Source organism: Helianthus annuus, chromosome 14 (genome assembly GCF_002127325.2).
Source record: "Helianthus annuus cultivar XRQ/B chromosome 14, HanXRQr2.0-SUNRISE, whole genome shotgun sequence".
Lineage (NCBI taxonomy): Eukaryota > Viridiplantae > Streptophyta > Magnoliopsida > Asterales > Asteraceae > Helianthus > Helianthus annuus.
In genome coordinates this window covers 6,277,405-6,299,969 of record NC_035446.2, presented here as the reverse complement: position 1 = coordinate 6,299,969, position 22,565 = coordinate 6,277,405, and the positions used below count along the sequence as shown (strand labels likewise).

At 32.3% G+C, this 22,565-nt stretch overlaps 3 protein-coding genes across 3 annotated transcripts; 1 reads left to right on the top strand and 2 right to left on the bottom strand.

Moving 5' to 3' along the window:
- The first annotated feature begins 7,476 nt into the window (after positions 1-7,476).
- Positions 7,477-9,237, top strand: LOC110906353 (protein FAR1-RELATED SEQUENCE 5-like). Its single transcript, XM_022151498.2, has 4 exons — positions 7,477-7,560; positions 7,776-8,168; positions 8,509-9,093; positions 9,208-9,237. The coding sequence occupies exons 1-4, from the start codon at positions 7,477-7,479 to the stop codon at positions 9,235-9,237; spliced, it is 1,092 nt and encodes a 363-aa protein (XP_022007190.2).
- Positions 9,238-12,957: 3,720 nt separating this feature from the next.
- On the bottom strand, positions 12,958-16,150 carry LOC110906354. Its single transcript, XM_022151499.1, has 3 exons — positions 15,955-16,150; positions 14,576-15,071; positions 12,958-13,846 (listed from the first exon to the last, which is right to left on the bottom strand). The coding sequence occupies exons 1-3, from the start codon at positions 16,148-16,150 to the stop codon at positions 12,958-12,960; spliced, it is 1,581 nt and encodes a 526-aa protein (XP_022007191.1).
- Positions 16,151-17,337: 1,187 nt separating this feature from the next.
- LOC110908001 (probable acyl-activating enzyme 1, peroxisomal) lies at positions 17,338-20,548 on the bottom strand. Its single transcript, XM_022152905.2, has 2 exons — positions 20,339-20,548; positions 17,338-18,881 (listed from the first exon to the last, which is right to left on the bottom strand). Exons 1-2 carry the CDS (start codon positions 20,540-20,542, stop codon positions 17,424-17,426), a joined length of 1,662 nt encoding a protein of 553 aa, XP_022008597.1. The 5' UTR covers positions 20,543-20,548; the 3' UTR covers positions 17,338-17,423.
- Between the last annotated feature and the right edge of the window lie 2,017 nt (positions 20,549-22,565).

Genomic DNA, 22,565 nt, shown 5'->3' with positions numbered 1-22,565 from the left:
AGAAATGGTAGTTTAGGAATGTTTATGCCAACCAAAACTATGTTCAAGATTATAAAATGAATGCTTCATTGTTCTTGCAAAATGATGTTGTTAAATATGAGATTTCAACTATATAATGTATGTTTTCTTGTTTTGCATGATAACCTTGCTAGAAATATGTGAGTTTTGGTTTAAAAATGTATGGTTATATTAGATGTAAAACCCTAGAAAAACTATGAACTTGATGAACTAGTTGAAGATGGTTTGAAGAATTAAAATGGCAAAGTTTGATCTATATGGTTTAGTGGTCAAATGAGGAAAAGTGTTTGTAGAAACCTTATTGGTTATTTCCGGATTTGGGCCTGAATTCTTGGTACAAAATGGACTGATGCATCTGCATCATCACGTGTACATGAAAATAACAGTTTCCGACTCGCAACCACGACATTACGACTCGCAACCACAGCACTCCGACTCGAAACCACACGGTTGCGACTCGCAACCATAGCATGACAAGTCGAAATCACGAGATTGCGACTCGAGACCACGCCGTTGCGACTCGCAACCAAAACGTGATAACTCGAGACCACGGTTGCGACTCGCAACCACAGCGTGACAAGCCGAGACCACCTGGTTGCGACTCGAGACCAGCTGGTTGCGAGTGGGCTGTCCATTTTGGTTATTGGGCCATTCTGTGTTAACTTGGGCTAGCTGTTAAGTGGACTATGTGTTGCTGTGTTCTGTTTGACTGTGTTACTGTTAGGGCCGGCCCAATAACCCCATGACTATTTACTTGTATGCGTGTTACGTACCTGTATGTGTTTTACGTGAATGCTTGTACACCGAACCTGACCTATACCGGTAACCATGTTAGGACGTGGTGACCAACGTGATTGACAAGTAACCTAAACCTACCGAGCAACCCAAGGTGAGTTCACAACTTAAGAGCATGCGTCCCGGTGGTTTGGGACACGAGACTGAAACAACCCTATCCCCTGGTAAAAGGGGATACTATTTACATACTTTCCCTAGTTATTGGAAACAAAACTTATTTTTCTTCCCGGGTATTGGGAAACCTTTTGGTTAATTACTGTTTATACGGATTGCAACCAACGGCACTAAACGAAACTCTATCACTCAAGTCCCTACTACAAATACCGATTAGTCGCCGGGTTAGGCGAGCGGGTTATTAGTTGATAGCGCTATTTAGGTGTTTACCAGCCTCACACCGTGCCCTGGTTTGGGACGGTCGTGAACTAATGTACTCAGAAATCCGTCAATGATGATAGAACATTGACATCGGGGCATCCTGCGGATACGCAACGGTTACCTAGTGTTCGGTATTGGAAAAACAGTTTAGTCGCTAACTTTTGGGGTAGCTCCCCAGGGCATGTATAAACGGATAAATTAACCGGTGAAACAAAGTTTTTGGTAATTAAAACTGGACAACTAGTGAACTCACTCAGCATTATTGTTGACCCCTTACTGCATGCTTTGCAGGTAACCAGTGACGAAGGAGCTTGCAGCTTGGGGACGTGTAGTGTCTGTTCACCCTTGTGTTGGGTGTCACCTTATTTTGAAACATGAACTATGTTTAAACTTCTTTACTTAAGCTTCCGCTACTTGTTACTATTTTGAACTTAAAACTTTAAACTCTGGACTTAATATTTGCTAAGTTATGATTAGTAAGTATTACTTTTGTTATCAACTTAAGTTTTCGGTATAATTGGTGGCTGGATCCTGGTCGGTCACGCCCTCGAAGCGGGTGTTATCCGCAGGTGGATTTTGGGGGTGTGACAAAGACAGGGCCAAGATGGTAGTTCCACAAATAGATTCAGATCCTTGCATACATCTCAATTTAGGTTTGCTCTGCGTTATGTTAAAAAGAGAGTCTTAGGGGTAAAACCTAGCTACGTGTCGTCTCAGACATGGCCAAGATGGTAGAACCTGTCTAAAAGATTCCAAATTTATGTTAACATCTGTAAGTATGTTAACATGCTGGGCAAATTGTGATGCAGTATAAATCACACAGGCCAACTTTGAAAATTGGGATTTATTTAAAATTCCCTGTAAGTAAAATAGCCATCCATTAAGGATGAAGTGCCTACGGGTAATAAATTTGAAAATTGGGATTTATTTAAAATTCCCTGTAAGTAAAATAGCCATCCATTAAGGATGAAGTGCCTACGGGTAATAAATAACGTCCTCTGGGACTAAGAGACAGCAGAAGTCTGCAACTCACTGTCTAGGAAAGGTAATGAACTTTGATTCAAACCTTAAATACCTCGATCCTGTAAGAATCCTGGTTTATAAATTAAACTTGTCTACGTGACTAGGCCTTTTGTGCCATTATTAACTTATAATTTAGGGCTATAATGAAAATCCTGAATAAAATAAATATTATTCCTTTTCTGCCAGTATTTATATTAAAAAGAATCTCAAGGGGTATAACCTAGCTTAAATGTCATTAAAGGCCTGGCTATGATGGTAAGACCTGTATAAGAGATTCAAATCCTTGTTAAACACCTGAAAACGTGTTAACACCCCCGACAACAGTGATGCGATAAAATCACATTTGTCATCCTTATATTAGGAATTTCCAAACCCCTCTTTTAGTCTAAATGATCAGTAGGAATCATGACTAATAAACGTCGAACATGATGTACACATCTAAACATCCATCTGGGATGTATACCTACGGGTAAGGATGTATACATGAAAAAGATAGTTTCATTTCATAACTTCTTGTCAAGACAATGAACTATGAAATTTTCCGATCCAAAGGAATCATTGATTATGTTTTAAAATTTTCCCTAGTGACAAGGCCTCTGTGCCACCAAAAATTTTCCCTAGCGAAATCACTCAGAACACTTTCGAGCGGAATAACAATGTTTATGATTTCGCTTGAAATGACAACATGTTATTTCAAGCGGAATTACATGAAATAACCCACTTTTTGTTTTTCAAACCCTAACTTAACCTATCTAGACCTAAGACTCGATTAAGACGTAGTTAACAGACATTCAATGCACCAACAAAATACACATACAAAATACATGAGAATACATAAGAAGCACTTGGACAAATACAAGAAAATATATTTATGAAAATATATTTCTTAACATATTATTTAACTTGGACAAGTTACGAATTTAAAATATATTTTTGGACAAAAATATATAACCTATACCAAGTATTGGAATTTATACGAAAATCGGGTGGATAACAAGAATAAACATATATATATTTTATAGCATAACAAAATATATATTTCACACAAGTCTTAAAAATATATTATTTTTAAGAGATATAATTCCGGAAAGTAATAAAAATCAATGTATTGATTTTTAGTGAATAAATTCACAAGTATTTACATAAAATACAATGTATACTTTCCTAAGTATACCTGTACAAAAATAATATTGAAAAATATTATTTCACAAAATACTTATATTTATTTTTTTAGAAAAATAATATAAGTAACATACATAGTTAAAAATATAAATTATTTTTAACAACAAAGAACATATACATAAGCTAAAGATGGTGACTTGTACTTGTGTGATACAAGTCTAGTGACTAACATTAATGAACACGTATAGGTCACGACACTCTAAACAAACCCGGTGAAGTTTACGACGCAGGAAACACAAAGTTGTGAGTTCATGTCCCCACTTTTAAACTTTTACTTGTTTTCTAAACTTGGGGAAAATACATGTGTTATGGTATGTTGATTTCAAAACCTAAGGAATGACACATAAATCACGTGACGAATAGGGTACCATAAGCACCATTAGTCAACGTATACATTTAGACCGCGGAACCGAAGGGTTAGATCTAATGGGTTTCAGGCAACCCCACTCTTGGCCTACTTCTACCAATGAGTGCTTTTGTGTCTCAGTCGATCTCGACGAAAATGCCTATGTTTGGTGGTTTCCTATGTCGTGACATATGTTAACGTCCTCGCGAAACATTAGCGATCTCGTATTCCTTACATTTATCGAAATACTTGTTTCATACATTTACATACCATGTTTTCATACAAGTATATAAACATTCTATACAAAAACTGCATGAATTCACACCAACATTATGTTGACGATTTTCCAAAACTCACATGTATTTCAGGTAACTAAAGTGGATGTACGCACAGTCTCACTCTTGTTCTTGGATGTTGTTTCTGTTTTTCGTTACTATGTGTCAAGACTCCTATGCCTGTTTTGCTGGGTTTGGTTGTTATGTCCCACTCCGTGTGGTGATATAAGGACCAAAACCTTTATGTTTGTATTTGAATAATGTTGTAAACTTTTCAGACAATGGTTTATGCTGTGATGTAAAACTCTAAACTTAACTTATGTTTTTAAGTATGTAATGTTATGGCATTTGGAGTTATTTTATGATCATATAGTATGTTTACCATTCGTATATAATGAGAACCTTTCAAGATCACACCTCGTGCTTCCGCCTTAAAAAGGGGTGTGACAAGTTAGGATAACAGGGTCTTGAATACATGAAGTGTATGTGTGTGACATTAACATTAACGGTTACAAATGAAATGATTAATTGACAGGATGTGATGAAAAACTTAAACTTTAATAAACTAAAAGTAAATGGTTAATTAAATCACGTGGAATATAATTATTTTTTTGGGTAGGGTTTCATATATATAATCTACACTAATAAATGAAATTTTTTCTACCTTTTCTCATTCTTTACTGTATTAAATTACTAGGTTAGAACCCAGTGTATTACACGGGTTGAATAAATGTAATTTTATATATTAAATAATAAAAACTTATATCTTTATGAACCTTGTATATTGTACCGTACAAATAATAAAAAAGTTATATCTTTAAAAACCATATGTATTACATAGATTAAATAAATGTAATTTTGTATACTAAATACTAAAAACGTCGTATCTTTAAAAAAAAACCCGTGTATAATCGGGTTGAATAAATCTACCAAATAATAAAAAATTACATCCTTAAAAACCTCGTATATTACACGTGTTGAATAGATATAAAAAAGAGTTATATCTTTAAAAACCATGTGTATTACACAGATTTTATAAATGTATTTTTGTATATTAAATACTAAAAACGTCGTATCTTTAAAAAACCCGTGTATAGTCGGGTTGAAAAATCTACCAAATAATAAAAAAAATTTATATCCTAAATAAATGTAATTTTGTATATTAAATACTAAAAACGTCATATCTTTAAAAAAAACTGTGTACAGTCAGGTTGAAAAATCTAACAAATAATAAAATAAATTATATCCTTAAAAACCTCACTCGAGTTGAATAAATATAATTTTGTATACCAAATAATAAAAAAAATTATGTTTTAAATAATTAGGATAACATTTAATATTAATTTATTATTTACATATTTAATATAAGATAAGTAGATAAGAGAGGTATTTGTTTTAAAAATATATTAAATTAACAATTTAGATTTGAGGATAATATTTTATTAAAGTATGATTAAGATTTAAGGGTAAAGATCAAATAGGAAGTTTATTTTGGTTAGGAAGTATAGGAAGCAATCTTAGCCGTTCATCATCTTTTTTTAAATTTTTGGACGCGTGGGCTTTTTCGTCTTTTTACATTATCATATCTTCGTTCTAATTTATAGATTTTGTTACGTGTTTTCTTAGTTCATCACTCTCATAACAGAATTGAAGATTCTATAACCCTAAATCGCCATCGATCGCAAATTCACCTCTTTTCAAACATTAATCTTCTTTCGTTCGTCAATTCGATAACTTCAATGTCTTCGTCAGACTCTGCTGGTATGTTTAGCTTCAATTTTGAGTAATTTTTTGTTATTTTGTCCAAATTTCATTGTTTTACATTTTATAATTCGTGTTTCTGTAATTAATATTTGATTTTTCATAAGTTTAATTGTTATTGTTGTATAATTTAACATAATTTGTTTGTTTTGTTTCTTCATCATTTATTGCGTTATAGTGAATAGTCGCGTTTTATGATATTAATTAAATTTTATGCATATAAACTTTTAGTTTAAGATTTATGTAATATAAAGCTATAACTGTTATTGTTGTACAATTTTTGTTTGTTCATCATTTGATGCGTTTTACTGAATGTATTGCGTTTTATGCTTTTATCTATAATAGTTCATATACAAACCTTAAAGGTCAGTATTTCTAAATTATTATTAACATATTTTGAGATTTAACAGAAACACATTATTTTATAGGTTGTATTGCATTTTATGATTTTTTTGTTAAGTGTTTCAGATCACATGATGCGTTTTACTGAACGTATTGCTTTTTATGCTTTTTATGCTTTTATAAACTTTAAAGGTTTGTATTTCTAAATTTTTATTAACATATTTTTAGGTTTATCACTAAAAACATTATTCTGTAAGAGGTATTGCGTTTTATAGTTTTTTTAATTGTTTCAGATAACATTTCCAAATGGGAGGAACGTGTATGCATAAACAGTGGAAGAAAGTTTTTCAAACCTAAAGTCAGTGGATCTATTACACCTGCTGTTGAAATGTTTTTAAGTCATTTGATGAGGCTTTTGCGTTTTATCAGAGATATGCACTTGCTGCAGGTTTTTCTGCAAGAAAAAATACCTCTTGGAAAAATGTTGGTTTAGTGAAAATAAGATATATTGTCTGTTCAAAAGAAGGATTTCATGTTAGCAAAGAAATAGATTCTGGTTCAGTTGAGAATAGTAAAAAGATTGTTAGACGTAATAGAGGTTCAAAAAGAGTTGGATGCAATGCTCATGTGAAACTAATATTAGAGGACAATAATATGTTTAAAATCTACTACTTTGAAGAAGAACATAATCATATCTTTGTTGAAGACGAAGATATTCATTTCTTGACGGCTGCCAGAAGTATCGATTATGTGAAAGAAAGTTTTATATCTGGATTGTCTGCAATCAATATTGGACCTGTTAAAGCATTCAATATTATGAAAACAATGTATGGTGGTTTTGGTGATGTTGGTGCTAGTAAAGTTGATTGTAAGAATTATAGAAGGGATTTGAATCTTTACATTGGAGAGTATGATGCAGGTAGTTAGGCGTCTTATTAGGAAGAAAGAATGTTGTCCTGGTTTCACATGTGATTATGTTATTGGTGAAGATAGAAGATTGAAAGGGCTTTTCTGGGCTGATGAGCAATAAAAAAAAATTATATAGTGTTTGGTGACATATTTGGTTTTGATGCTACTTATAAATCAAACAAGTAAGTTTTTTCATTTATTGCGTTATATATTTTATTGCGTTATATATCCTGTTCTAATTTTTCTAATGCTTTTTTAATTTGTTTTATATGCAGGTATGATTTGGTTTTTGTACCATTTACTGGTATTGATAATCATTTTAGGAATGTCACATTTGGTGGTGCATTACTTGGTTCGGAGACTGCAGATTCATATAGATGGCTTTTAAGGTGCTTTGTTAATGCTTTTGGAAGTGAGCCTAAAGTTGTTGTTACTAATCAAGATGCTGCAATGAAGAGAGCTATTAAGGATGTACTTTCAAGAAGTAGGCATAGGTTATGTATGTGGCATATATGGGAGAAATTGAAGACAAAGGTATTAACTGCGTTTTATGATATAACAAACTGCAATTTTATATTGTTTTATTATTGCGTTTTATGTATTATACAATAAGATCTCCTAACATTTTTATCAATAGAATTACAAAACAATTGCGTTTTACCATCAATGCATTATGTTTATCATTTTCAATATATTTGGTTTTAAATTATTGCGTTTTATGTTTAATAATTTTATAACTTTTTATTCAGGTTGGTCCTGTTTTGTCAGCAAACACTGATTTTAATACAAGAATGACTCATGTTGTTTGGAATGATACTATTATTCCAGAAGATTTTGAAACTGAGTGGCATTCAATAATGTCTACTTTTGGATTGGAAAATCATAAGTGGTTAAAAGATATGTACGATCTTCGATTTGATTGGATTCCTGCTTATTACCATGGAGAGGATTTGGCTGGACTTATGCGTACTACGTCAAGATGTGAAAGCGAGAATTACTTCTTTGGTCAGATTTGCAATCCAAGATGTACACTTGTTGAATTTTTCACTCATTTTGAGACCGCGGTGGATATTCAAAGGCATGAGCATAGGAGGAATGATCATGATACAAGGTATATTGAGTGTAAACCCTGGAGTGACTTTGTATTGGAGAAACAAGCATCATAAATATATACCAAAACAATTTTTAAGGATATTCAGATTGAAATTGATGCTGCCATTACAAAGTGTATGTCAAAGTCTCTTAATACTGTGGGTGATGTTCAATATTTTGAAATAAAGGATTTCAGACAACCATGCACATCTTTTTTCAAGGTATTTTTTAAATTTATATTGTTTAAATATCTATTGCGTTTTATTTTTCATCTTTTTTCGCGTTTTATCATTATATGATCATATAGTTATATCTGTATTATATTTATTATTCATTGCGTTTTATATTACATTTCACTAATTGTATATAGCTTTTTAATCTTATTTACAGGTGCAATACAGCAAACAAGAAGATGCTTTAAGTATAAGTTGTTCTTGCAAATGGTTTGAACAATTTGGTATATTGTGTCGCCATATATTTTACGTATTACGGTATAATGATATAACTGAGTTTCCTAGAAGATATGTTCATAGAAGATGGATGAGAGATGTTGTTTCCGTTGGATCAAATCATTCCAATATTCGGTTTGATGAAATTGGTAGGAATAGTGAAATTGATAAAGTTTATAGAGAAATCATTGTTGCAAATGAGTATGTGGTTAATAGACTGGTTGGCGATTTAGATGAACTGTGTCGTTACAGGGATCATATTAAAAGTTATATTGATAAAGCGGATGAGGTTATGGTTGCTGTGCCGCCTCCTAGTCGCAAAGAAAGATTTACTGATATTGGAGGGAACTTAGAAAAATCAGATTCTATGATTCGTGTCCCGATCAAAATAAGGACCAAAGGATGCGTTGTACAAAAAAGGATCAAGTCTAATCGTGAGATTGCAATTCAGAAATCATCAAAGATCCAGAAATCGTGCCGTGTATGTGGTGGAAAAGGACATAACAGTCGCACATGTAAAGATAAGGTTTCTTCTAATGTTATAGGTTCTAGCAATACAATGTAATTATGTATACAAATTCTGTCAAAATCAGATATCAATAAGTAAAAAAAATTTGTCATTGCGTTTTATGATGTATAGGTTTCATCTCTTTTTGCTACTGCGTTTTGAGATATCCTTCATAAATATCAGTTTGTTTTGGTTAATTGCGTTTTATGCTAACAACAATATATTGTTATTTCGTTTTATATATAGAACAATATACTTTAAATGGTATTTTTTTTATTATTGCGTTTTATTGTAACAAAGATCATAGATCAAATTGAACAAGAAATGCAAGTGGATATCATAAACATTGTGTTTTATACATAGAACAATATATTTTAAATTGTATTTTTTGATTATTGCTTTTTATTGTAACACAGATCATAGATCAAATTAAACAAGAAATGATGAGAACCCTAAGCTTCCATCAGGGATTTCCAAATCACTTATCAGCTTTTTTTGGTTAATTGCGTTTTATTATAACAGTATATTGTTATTCCGTTTTATACATAGAACAATATACTTTAAATGGTATTTTTTGGTTAATTGCGTTTTATTATCACACAGATCATACATAAAATTAAACAAGAAATGCAAATGGATATAATAAACATTGTGTTATATAGATGATGATATTTTTTAAACAAACATGATGTTTTCAGACCACAAAATTAAAGAAAAATTACTAGCATGATCAGCTTCATGGATCAAAGTTTGTTTCTTCATCGGATGAGAACCCTAAGCTTCCATCAGGGATTTCCTCATCACTTTCAGATTCAACCCAAAGTTCAACCTGTGAGACTACTGCGTTTTGAAGCTTCTCTACAAATTTGCTAGCAGAGTTGTTGATGATTGGTATTTCAGATAACTGCTTCAAAAAATTTAGATCCTCACTGGTAGATATGTCCTTTGGGTCATACATCTCCACATCACCATCGTCCCAAGTAACTGAAACTTTGAAAGTTTCCTCAATGAATTCCCAAGATGTAACATGGGTATCTTCAGTTGCAGTTTGATTCGGATTACCATATCTCTTGTGTAGAATTATGAACAGTGCGGCTGTTTGATTTGTGTAACAAGAAGGTGGTATACCTATTTCGTTCATCCTTTTCAAAACATTTTCATTGCAGTTTTGAAGAATAGAAGCAACGGAATGGTATTTTATTTTTTTTCCATCAAGGAATTGAAGAACGAAATTGCCCCTTTTAACCCACCAAACTGATAGTTGTTGATTAACCATTTTAGGGTTTGTATGTATTGGGTATTTGGTGTATTTTTGGTGTATGATGAGAGCAATGTGAAAATAGTTTAGCGTTTCTGTTCTTATATATTGGTAGAGGTAGAGGAATTTGAATCAACTGTTTTAATAATAAAAATGATTATTTTTTTTTTTTTTGAATTGATTGTTCAATCATACATTATTTTATATCAGGAATCCAAAAGGCTTTTTAAGGCTTTTGGTCTAATCAACTGTATCAATTTCAATCATACAGTATTCATATATTGTATATTATTATATTTTTTTTAACATTTCGTTTTAGAAGATTATAATATATCATTTTTATGACTGTCCTTATTGTAATTATGTTTTTAATTTGTTTTTTGTGTTATAAAAATTGTAAAAAAAAAATTCATTGCGTTATAAATTATAGTGCGTTATATGTTTGGAAATTAATAATTAGAAAAAACATTGCGTTATAGACAATGTTGAGTTATAGCATTTCAAAACAAATTAATAATTTAAATTGACAATGTTGAGTAATAGCATACTATTAAAATGTTGCGTTTTATATATTGTATATATATTTTAAAGGATACTTATTGCGTTTTAAAATAACAAACAAATAAGTGCATTTTAAATATATCATCAAAATATTGCGTTATATGAAAAAACATTGCGTTTTATAATAAGTAGCATTTCTAAATCAAAGTAATTAGCAAGATCAAGAAAATAATGAGTTATATTTAAAACCATGCTAAATGAAAAAACATTGCGTTTTATACTAAGTAGCATTTCATAATCAAAGTAAACCAGCAAGAGCAAGCCTGTCTTTAATCCTATCTAAACTAGTGTCATAAGATTGTTTTTTAAGTTTCGCACTGAGGTCTCGAAACTTCTTTGAGTCCTCAATAACATAATCTCTTTGTTCGTTGATTTCGTGCAATAATATCTTCGCGATGAACTTTCTTCTTAAATCTTCAAGTTGTGCGGTCTGCTTGTTGACTGGTTTTTTGTTTTTACCCTTCTTGATAATTGCAGGTTCTTCATATTCCACGTTAAACCCACAATCCCATTTTTCGACCGGTTCTCCATGCTAACATTCCATATGACGCATAGTGAATATACCACAGTCAATGCCATTATATTGTGTCCTCCATTTCATCTGCATTCTAACAGGGGTTATTCCCTTTATATCATCTGCTTTTTCATGTCCAACATATTTAAGGTAAGCTGCCAAAGCATTCCTCTACAGAAAAAAAAACAAAACAAAAAGATTAGGTGGTTTATATTTGTGTTTTAAAAGCATAAGTAAGAATACTTATTGTATTTTCAGGCAAATTCCCATATTTAGCTTTATTTGTTTCTTCTTTTGCACTGTTGTCAATGATGAATATTTGTTTCTCTTCAAGATTGAAGGAGATCACAAAGAAATGCTGTGAATAGAGAATCGGGACAAAGATAATTTTAAAATCCTTTATGCTTTTTAGCTTTGCACCTTGAAGAATTTTTTCTATGTTCATTGTGAATGCTTCTATCATCTTTTCTTTATTTTCAGTTTCTTCCTTATCACTCAATGGAAAAGCCTGCATAAAATTAAACTAATTAACATATTACTGCGTTTTATGAAGGTAATAAAACATACAGCTGCATTTTATGAAGGTAATAAAAGATACAGCTGCATTTTATAAAACTTCATTCACACAAAGTAAGCATTGCGTTTTATTAGTGAAATAAAACTGCAATTGCGTTTTATAAAACTTCATTCAATCAAACTTCAAAATACTTCATTATACAAATACAGAAAAATTGCGTTTTATATATCATACCAGCATTCTTACAGAAAAATCTTGGAGTTTTGTTGTCTTTTGATCTTCTTTTTTCTTCTTCATTCAAAATATATGACCAACAGTTGATTACTTCTCCGGTGATTTCCAATCCTGGCCTCATTGTTTCAGCAGCATATCTATATAGAAATACATGATTTTTAATTTCAAAGAGAGAATCCCTGCAAAAAAAAATAATAATAATAATTAAATTATAATATTTTTTATTTTTGTTTTTTTGTTTTAGTGTATATAAATGAATTTTTACATCATTTCTCCTTCTACATGGAAAGCATATCCCGATATGTTGTTTTCGTGTGTCTTTCTTGCTTCCTTCATTGCTACTTGTCTTAGATAGTACGGTGAACAAAATACTTCTGGTACATTTTTCTCTCGATCAGGTCGTACCATCCTTGTAATTATTTCTTCTGTTTTGCTTATATCAGTTGTTGGTTGTTCTTGATGAACTGATTTTGCAGGTGTTTTATACGGATCTTCTTGTGGGTTGAGGAATGACGTGTTTTGAATTAGATCACTGATTTCCTTTTCAGTATCCTGTTCTTCAATTCTATCAATCATTGTTTATATTCCAGTAATTTAAACATCTTTTTCGATTGATTTACTTTCAGATTCCGCTTGAATTTCGGTTTGTGCAGCGTTGCGAGTAGCATCAACTTCAACTTCATTTTCATCAACATTTGAAGACAACTTAGAAATTTTCAAATCAAAGGATGGTACCTCATTATCTTGAATTTTCTTTTGATTTGATTTTTTTTCTTCTTCATCTGTCTTTTTGATCATCTACAACATTAATGATGGAGTTTCTTCGCTAAATGATGATTGTTCCATTGAAGGTTTTTCAATGTGTGTTTGCAGAATAGATGCAGGGTCATTGTCACTGATTTTTTCTGGATTGGGGGACTGGACTACAGCTGTGTTATCCTCATTGCGTTTTGCATCATCATCATTGCGTTTTATAATCAATGGAGTTGAAATGATTTGATTTTCAGTGTCTTCATTTTGGCTCAAATTTAGAAATCTTGATGGTGTTTCCATCATAGTTGAATCAATATTAACTTTCTTGTGCTTTTTTGCTTGATGGTTGAATTTTTCAATCAATGGCACCCATTCGTTTATTTTGTTATGAAGAGCTTCACTGTTTGGATATTTTTCGACAATCTCATCTATGCGTGATTGGATGTTCTCGAAAATTTCTTCAAATCCTTTTAAATGATCATTCAAAACATTCACAAGATATTCTTCATGTGATTTTTTATCTTCAATGTTCTTCATATTTTCATCGCCACTTTTTGTTGAATGAATGTCAGAAAGACCTTCACTTTGATTTTGTGATGGAATGAAATTACGCAGTCGGCTTTGACTGTCTACCCACATTTTATCTTTATTTCCAATTGATGGTTTAATGAAGAATTGCCCCCATGATCCTCCACTTTCTGTTTGTGTTTTCTCAGTTTCATTGGTTTTAATTGGGCTATTTTGAACATTTTCTTGATTCTCTTGATCAATCCAGTCTGTTGCAGCTTTAAGTAAGGTGATTGGTTGTTCTTCAGCATCGTCTTCATCATTTTCTTCAGATTCATTTTTAAAAATTTCTTCGTTTTCATTCTCGGATTCAGTTGGATAAACATAAAATTCATCCTTTTCATCTTTCTTTTTTTCTTTATTCTTTCTGACTTTTTTTTATCCATTACAAGACATCTCCCCTCATTTTGCGCAGCAATTTCCAATTTATCTTCAAATTCTTGTAATGTTGTAGAGTCAGTTTTATCAAGAGAGAACTCTTCAGTGTTTTCAGCATCGTCAAATCCTTGTATTTTGTAAGCATATAGTGTCTGTATGAATCATTGCGTTTTAGAAAAATAATCATTGTAAAATATAAATCATTGTAAAAAACTTACAAAACTAATGTTTAAATATATTGCTTTTTACAAAAACATTGCGTTTTACACTAGGAAAGAATAGTTTTAACAAACAAAGAATATAAAGAAACAAAAATGAAAGATCATTGCGTTTTATAATATACATTGCGTTTTATAAAGTATAGTTTTAAACAAACAAAGAATAAAAACAAGCAGCCTAAACAAGCATTCAGCAAATATGTAGCAATAGTGAAAGATCAGATTTCATACCGCTAACAATGCAATAGGTCCATTGAAGAGCTTCTCATTTCAAGGCCATTGTCTTCTTGTACGCCTTAAAACGGTCAGAATATATTCACACCAATTAAAATCCTGGGGTTTTTTTGTCACTTTTCATTGATGGCAAGAATCTTTGATTAACATTACTACTTTGCATTGCCTCCGCCATGATCGTAAAAAATATAACCAAGAAATTTAGTTTGAACAATCTTCCAAGCTTATTTCTTGATTTTAAATAACTAATCAAGTTGTGTGCATACATTCTCTTCAAAATATCTTTGCTGAATTGACCGCGCCAGAATTTAATTATAAGATCAGTGTCTTTTGGTCTCAGTTTTTCCTCAATCTCTGTTTTTCCATTTGGTATTTGAAATACCTTTTGGATAAATTCAGCTGTGATCTTAATCTTTTCATCTCCAGTATTTATCTCATCATTTTCAGCATCAAAGTTTTTTACCAGCCAATATCCGAATTTGCGTGGAACTGAATCTAAATTGAATTTTAGTATGCTCTCAAACCCTATTTCTCTAACAACATTCCTTTGCTCTTTTGACAAACCTTCAATATAATCTTTTAGATTATTGACTGCACATCTTATGTTGATTTTTTTTCCGTCGTAATCATAATATGGTTGTTGTTCTGGTTGTTCTTTTGTTTTATCTTTTCTCAGTGATCTCTTTGGTTTTGATTCTGCTTTTTCCTTCTTTTGATTTTTTGTCGGATTAACTCTTGGTTGTGGATCAACAAAATCATCATCTGATACATTGAATTGTGTTAAAAACATATATTTTTTTCATGAAATTTGTTAAATGCGTTTTATGTTACCTGAATTTACTTGTTGTTGTTCGGAAGTATGCAGAACAATAGCTCGACTAGGTTTTTTATCATTGGAATCAGAAACTGTCTCTTCTGATGATTCTATCACCACTTTCTTTCTTCTCCTTTTTTATTTTTCCTCTTATTTTTTAACTTTAAATAGAATAATGAAACAATGTCAATTAACAAATTTATGATAAAACGCATTAGCTAACACTATAAAGATAAAAAACAGTGATTCACAGGTTTTAGATAAAACACAATACTTTACATCATATTATTTAACACACCAAATTAACATTACATAATCTCATTTTGTTTTTTATGATATATTAATATTAAACGCATTAGTGAACAATGTCAATTAACAAATTTATGATAAAACGAATTAGCTAACACTATAAAGATAAAAAACAGTAATTCACAGGTTTAAGATAAAACGCAATACTTTACATCATATTATTTAACACCTGTTAATATAAAAGGCAATAGTTAACAACACATGTATCTCAGCAAATTCAAAGATAAAACGCAATGTTCTAAACTTCGATTACAATTATCATAATAATAATCTCTTTGTTTCTGCAACTTTATTAAGGTAAAACGCATTAATTCACAATATATAAATACCATAAGAAGCATTAGCATCTTAGATCATAGTTTTAACATAAAACGCAATGTAGTCTCTACTAACAAAAATGTTAAGATAGGGGAAGATATAACTCATTAACTATTTTTCGGAACGGATATGATATATTAGGTCTATTGTACTTCATAAAACGTAACTTGAATTCAGTTAAAGAGCAAAAATAGATAAAATTACCATTGTCTGAAATATCTTTGCGTTTTCTAATTCTTTGTTGTTTCATTGTTGATTTTCGGCTAATATTTTCTTGTTCATCTATGTTCTCTTCAGCTGATGATGTTTTTAGCTTCTTTGATGATTTAGGGTTTTCAGAGACGGATTTCTTTTGAGTAACTCGAATGTAAACCTTCAAATTATCTCTCGACGACGCCATGAACTTCAATGGAGTATGATTTTCTCAAATTTCTGTATGTGTTTGATCATTCAATGGAAGTGTAAAACGTAATGCACTTTTTTTCGAAGCGTTTCTGTGTATATTCAACGGCGGTTATTTTGGAATTTGACGATAATACCCCTAAAACCCCGGAGAGCGTGTTTAAATGACAGTTTTTAATTTGATTTTGATCTAGACCGTAGATTGTGCAATTGGACGGTTATGATTGCTTCCTATCCTTCCTAGCGAAATAAACTTCCTATTTTATCTCCACCCTAAGATTTAATATTAATTTATTATTTATTTATTTAGATAAATATAAATTTGAGGATATCTTCAATGAATGACACGTGTTTAAAAGTTGGTTTCTTTTATTATAGTATTTAGAATTTAGAATTTAGATTAGATTTAGATTAGATTAGATTATAGAAAAATATCTTATTATTATATTTTTATCTTTTACGATATACTTAGTAAAAGTAATTCTATTTATTTCATAATTCAATATTAATAAATAGATTATCCATCTAATATGGTTTCAATATATTTAAATTTAACTATATACATGGGTTTTCAAATAATAAAATTATAATACAATGGTTTAAATATCATATCAAATTCATCAACTCTACTACATTTAAAATAAAAATAATAAAGGACATGCGTATTCCATTCTTGTAATCTACTATTTGATTTTTCGGATCTCACTTCTAGGGGTTGGTTCCGGTACAAACCATATTTATCGTACAAACCGTAAGAAAAGATCCTAGCACTTAAAAAAAGTTGAATTAGCACATACCAAAACAATACATACATAAAAGTAGCACTTTTGAACTATATTAGCACATGAAAATTAATGAAGATAATTGATTTTAGCACATATTTGAATGATATTAGCACTTTTCTTAATCAGCACATTAAAAACAAAAGGAAGATTCAAATAAAGAATTAATTGCTTGTTCGTATATTTATAGTGAATTCAATATAATTGATATTATTTATGATATTATTTTATCATTTCTCTATAAGTGGTTGGATGTCACGTGCCACTTTTTAAATGGTTCTTACAGTTTGTATGCGAAATGTGGTTTGTATTTGATCCTACTCCCTCACTTCTATTTAATATAATTATTATTATATTATTAATTAAATCATTAACTTCCAATCCATAACTCAAAGATTGCGAGTAAACAAATAACAACCATTTCAAATGTCAAAATTATTAAATTCCAACCATTATTATAGGACAAAAGATAATGCAGACGCTACAACCTTATAATTTGCTCTTCCCTCTCAACGACAAACTCCCCATCGCCTTGGCCTGTTCCCGGAGCACATACTTCTGTGTCTTCCCGGTCGACGTCTTTGGCAACTCTCGAAACACGACAGTTCTAGGCGCCATATATCGCGGCAAGTTTTTTTGGCAGTAGGTTATTAACTCATCTTCTTTTACCCTGTATCCTTGTTTTAGCTCCACAAAAGCGCACGGGGTCTCGCCCCAATGCTCGTCGGGCCGGCCCACGACCGCGACCTCAAGTACCGCCGGATGGCCAAAAAGCACGGATTCCACCTCGATCGTACTAATATTCTCGCCACCGGATATTATTATGTCTTTGGAGCGATCTTTGAATTCGATGTACCCATCCGAATGTCGAACAGCTAAATCCCCACTCCGAAACCACCCGTCTTTAAAAGCATCTTGTGTCGCTTTAATATTGTTTGCGTACCCATTCATTATTGTGTTTCCTCGGAACATGACCTCGCCGATTGTTTTCGCGTCCCATGCGACACTTTTCATTGTCACCGGGTCTTTAACATCGACTTCTTCTAAGCCCAAGTGATTCAAACCTTGTCGTGACTTAAGTTTCGCTTGAGTTTCCAACGGTAGTGCGTCCCACTCGGGTTTTGGGAGGCACACTGTACCCGGACCATACGTCTCCGTAGAACCATACGCGTGACATACATCAAACCCCAGCTGCCGCATACCAAACAGCACCTGCGAAGGCGGAGGTGCTCCACCCGTCATCACCGTCACTTTCGCTAGAAGCGGGACCCGGTCAGTTTCTTGCGCGTTAATTATCATGTTCAAAACCGTGGGTGCGCCACCCATGTGTGTCACCCGGTGTCGAGATATGGATCCGAAAATCCCCTTCGCGGTCACCGTCCGGAGGCACACATTGGTGCCGCCCTGGGCCGCCACGGCCCACGTCATACACCACCCGTTGCAATGAAACATTGGAACCGTCCATAAGTAAACTGGCATAGACCGCATTTCATTAAGTAAAATCCCGACTAACGAGTTCAAATACGCTCCCCGGTGACTATAAACCACCCCTTTCGGACTTGAAGTCGTACCCGAAGTATAAGTAAGCGCAATCGGATCACACTCGTCAATCGGTCTCCTAATCTCAAAATCAAGACTTCCCATTGCCAAAAGGGCTTCATATTCGGCAATGTCCGACTTCGGAAGTGCCTGAAGTTTACCGGAATCCGAGATCAAGGCAATTTGAGGCACTGTGGCCGGTGATTTCGATATGATCTCAATTGCGCCTTTGACAATATCGATAAACTGGTGATCAACGAATATGAGTTTGGCATTTGAATGTTTAAGCAACGTTGACACCGTTTTTGAATCGTGACGGATGTTGAGGGTGCAAAGAACAGCTCCGGCCATCGGAACTGCGAAATGGAGCTCGTACATTTCCGGGATGTTTGGAGCTAGGACAGCAACCTGATCGTCGATGTAGACAACAAAAAAAGAATAAATAAATACATACATACATACATAAATAAATAAATAAATAAATAAATAAATAAATAAATAAATAAAATAAATAAATAAATAAAAGAATGTGTACAATACCAAAAACACAATGACTACCATATAAGTGTGAAGCATACTTGCGGACCTAACATATTTTTCCTAAAATTGTTTTTTTTTTTTTTTTTTTCATAAGGTAGGTTTTTGATATTTGAGTGAATCTTAAATCGACATTTGAATTTTTTGTTAAGTTCATGTCACATAAATAATTCTAATTATAACTTTCTATTGCAATGTGTAAAAGTAAGAGCTACGGTGAGGTTTTTAAGGTAATTATGAACACGAAAGATATGAAATTATTCAGTGGGGTTTTTAAGGTAATTTTGAATACGAAAGGTATGAAACTATTCAGTGAGGTTTTTAAGGTAATTATGAACACCAAAAAGTATGAAACTATTTGACAACCATTTAGAGTACTTAATCAAATTCAATACTCATTTTTGTTTTTTCACTTTGTCTTCAAATGCAGCATGTAACATGTATGTATAGATTGATCTTTTTGAAGTAAATTTTAAAAGTCTAGAGTGTTGGTTGAAAAAATGCAACATATGTTACATATATAAAAACAAAAACCTAGTTCGCGCCATATATACTAGTTCCACCCATGTAACTCGATCCAAGAAAGATCAAGATCATGTTTTCACAAGTCGGCTATTTTTGGTCAACAGAAGCAATTCTAATTTCTAATTCAAGAGTTGGATCTTGTGTAGCAATTCTACTTTCTTTAGTTCTCCAATATCATACAATTTTTTTTTGACGATTCAAACATCTATAATCTTGATTAGACCATGTGTAACTAGGGCCGGATTAAACTTCAAGGCTTGAAACGAATTATAAAAATCAGCCCCCTTTTCAGAAAAAAAAATGTCATTTCCCTTGATATGCTTGATACACTAACAAATAAAAACATGATACGGATGTTTTAAAAGTGATTTCTTAAACCCACAAAATCACACATAAAGAGATTGGCGAGTTAAACAAAAAATAAAATCACATAGATAAATTAAAGAAATTCTATATGTTAATAAAACCTATACTTACATAGTTATATTTATATAATCCGAACAGGATATAATCAACAAAATTGAGTGCTATATAATCAACAAAATTGAGCATCCTTTGAAAGTGGGACCCTAGACAACAACTTATATTTTATATAATAACAAATTGTAAACTTCTTAACTTCAAAATGTCAAAATGTATGTTCGAAACAAAGAGGAGCCAAAAATGCTGGGTAAATTCGCTGATGAATCGATCAAAGCACACTTTGATCAACAAAATACATTAATCAAGCATTACCTTATCAAAACACCGAATCAGTCAACAACAATTCATTACTCAATCAATCAAATTCATGAAAAACTTACAACATCTCCACGAGAAATTTGAAACCGATAAGCGATTGAAGAAGCAAGTTTCACACATCGTTGATGAGTCTCCTGCCAAGTAAACTTAACATGATCACCATAAACAACTGATAATCTGTCTCTGTATACAATAGCAGCTCTCTCCAAAAAGCTAATTGGAGAAAGAGGAACGTAATTTGCAGCACAACGAATGGTACCTTCCATTGACCAAGTTGTTGTTCAAAACTGTTTTCTTTTGGGTGATTTTGAGGGTTTTAAATAGGGATGTTACATGAATGTAAAAGTGTCAAAGTGTAAAAGTGTTTCTTATGAGTCAATAAGCAATTTCAGGTAAAAGTGTAAACGTGTGTCTTATGAGTCAAACATCATTAACTTCATATATTTTATTACTTAATTTGCAACGCAACGAATGGTACCTTCCATTGACCAAGTTGTTGTTCAAAACTGTTTTCTTTTGGGTGTTTTTGAGGGTTTTAAATAGGGGTGTTACATGAATGTAAAAGTGTAAAAGTGTTTCTTATAAGTCAATAAGCAATTTAAGGTAAAAGTGTAAACGTGTGTCTTATGAGTCAAACATCATTAACTTCATATATTTATTAGGTTTCTATAACTTTTATGTGACCGATATTTGATATTTAATTGGTGTGGACTGTCCTATCAAAGATAAAAGAGAGTTTTCAATCCAATTTATCTTGTACTAGTTAAGATAACAAGGTCTTGAATCCATAAAGAGTAAACGATTAATTGATTGGATGTGATGAAGAACTTAAATTTTAACTATCCAAAAGTAAATGATTAGTTCAATTGGGTGGAATATAATCAATTTTTATGTTGTGTTTGATAATGAAATATGTATAATCTATACTTTTTTTTTTAACTTGCAACATAAAAAGTTGGGTTAACTTTGTACAATAGTAACCAAGTTTTAAGAGTGTTCTAATTAGGTTGTAACACCCTGTGTTTTCCAAATGTCAAAGTCAAAGTCAAATGCTGACTGTTATTGGAATTAAAGTTATTTTAGTTTTTATTTTATTTTATTATGTGGAGTAAGTGTTGTATAATCAAACCAATCGATCGATAATCTAACCGCGAATCGACGATCGACTGTGAATAATAGGAAGTAACAATGCAATAAAGTTAATTAATCAGAAATCAAGCTAATCGAATCAATCATCGAACTCAAGTGTGGGAATTTTGGTACTTTTATACGTGTGCGTGTGCCTTACGTGTTATTTGTGCATGTTATCTTACGTCGTTGTGTGTGGTGAATCAATCAAATCAAATCGAAACTCGAAGGTTAATCAAACTCAATTGAAACCGAACCCGAATTGTGGTGTGAGGATGCTTATATGTTAGATATAGTGATTAGGACTAAAAGTAATTTGATTAGAGACTCTATCATACTCAAATCATCGTTCATCGAAGTCGAAATACCAAAAATCGTCACGGAACTCTCAAAAAGGAACATCCTGATCGAACAGGACCACCGATCGAACAGGCTAGCCGATCGAACATGCTGTTCGATCGAGCAGCCCATTCGGTCAGGAATCCTGGCCGATCGGTTGGGCCTTTCCTCTTTTGGAAGCCTATAAATAGGGCTGTCATTGTCATTCTTTCCACTTTTGGAAAGCTCTGACCGACCAGCCCCTTGTTCTTCACTATTTCTCCGATTTCTCTCCGATCCGGTAAGTTTTAACTCTAATTCTTGTACGATTTTGTTCATTTAATTATTCTACACCTTTCTATCTTTCAAAACTTGGATTTCAACCGTGAAGTCACCAAGATCTGAGTGTTCTTGGGTGATGTCATCATGGTGTTCTTCAAGAACACCAAGTTTTGACATCATTCCACCATGATTTGCTTAGATCTAACCGATTTCCACATAAATAATCTAAAATCTACCAAAGATCTTAACATTCCACGGTGGAAAAGAATTGAAAGACGGATTTTCATCTATCTTTCAACTCTTTTACACTCAAACCGGTGAAAACGGAGCTTGAACTAACTTACAAATCATTCTAAACAAACACACGGTTCAAGATTCGGATTCTACCCCGAGATTTACTGATTTCGGGTTAAACGTTAAACTAAGGTTCTGAACCGCTCACTGACCGGACTTGGGTGATTCCTGCCCGGAACAGTGAACCAAGTAAGGGCTTAAGTTTTGTGGTTCAACTCGTTATCAAACTATCTCAAAATCACCCCAAACAATCAGAATAACCAAGTG

What these genes read in the sequence shown, in the direction of transcription:
- LOC110906353 (XM_022151498.2), top strand. Translation starts at nt 7,477, where the DNA reads ATGAAGAGAGCTATTAAGGATGTACTTTCAAGAAGTAGGCATAGGTTA. An exon ending in GGGAGAAATTGAAGACAAAG is followed by an intron (nt 7,561 to 7,775) that starts GTATTAACTGCG and finishes CTTTTTATTCAG; the next exon opens with GTTGGTCCTGTTTTGTCAGC. An exon ending in GTCGCACATGTAAAGATAAG is followed by an intron (nt 9,094 to 9,207) that starts GTTTCTTCTAAT and finishes TATGATGTATAG; the next exon opens with GTTTCATCTCTTTTTGCTAC.
- LOC110908001 (XM_022152905.2), bottom strand. Translation starts at nt 20,542, where the DNA reads ATGGAAGGTACCATTCGTTGTGCTGCAAATTACGTTCCTCTTTCTCCA. An exon ending in AAATTTCTCGTGGAGATGTT is followed by an intron (nt 18,882 to 20,338) that starts GTAAGTTTTTCA and finishes ATCGACGATCAG; the next exon opens with GTTGCTGTCCTAGCTCCAAA.
- LOC110906354 (XM_022151499.1), bottom strand. Translation starts at nt 16,150, where the DNA reads ATGGCGTCGTCGAGAGATAATTTGAAGGTTTACATTCGAGTTACTCAA. An exon ending in CAAAGATATTTCAGACAATG is followed by an intron (nt 15,072 to 15,954) that starts GTAATTTTATCT and finishes TCAATGTATCAG; the next exon opens with ATGATGATTTTGTTGATCCA. An exon ending in AAAGATATTTTGAAGAGAAT is followed by an intron (nt 13,847 to 14,575) that starts GTATGCACACAA and finishes AAAAAAAGTCAG; the next exon opens with AAAGAATAAAGAAAAAAAGA.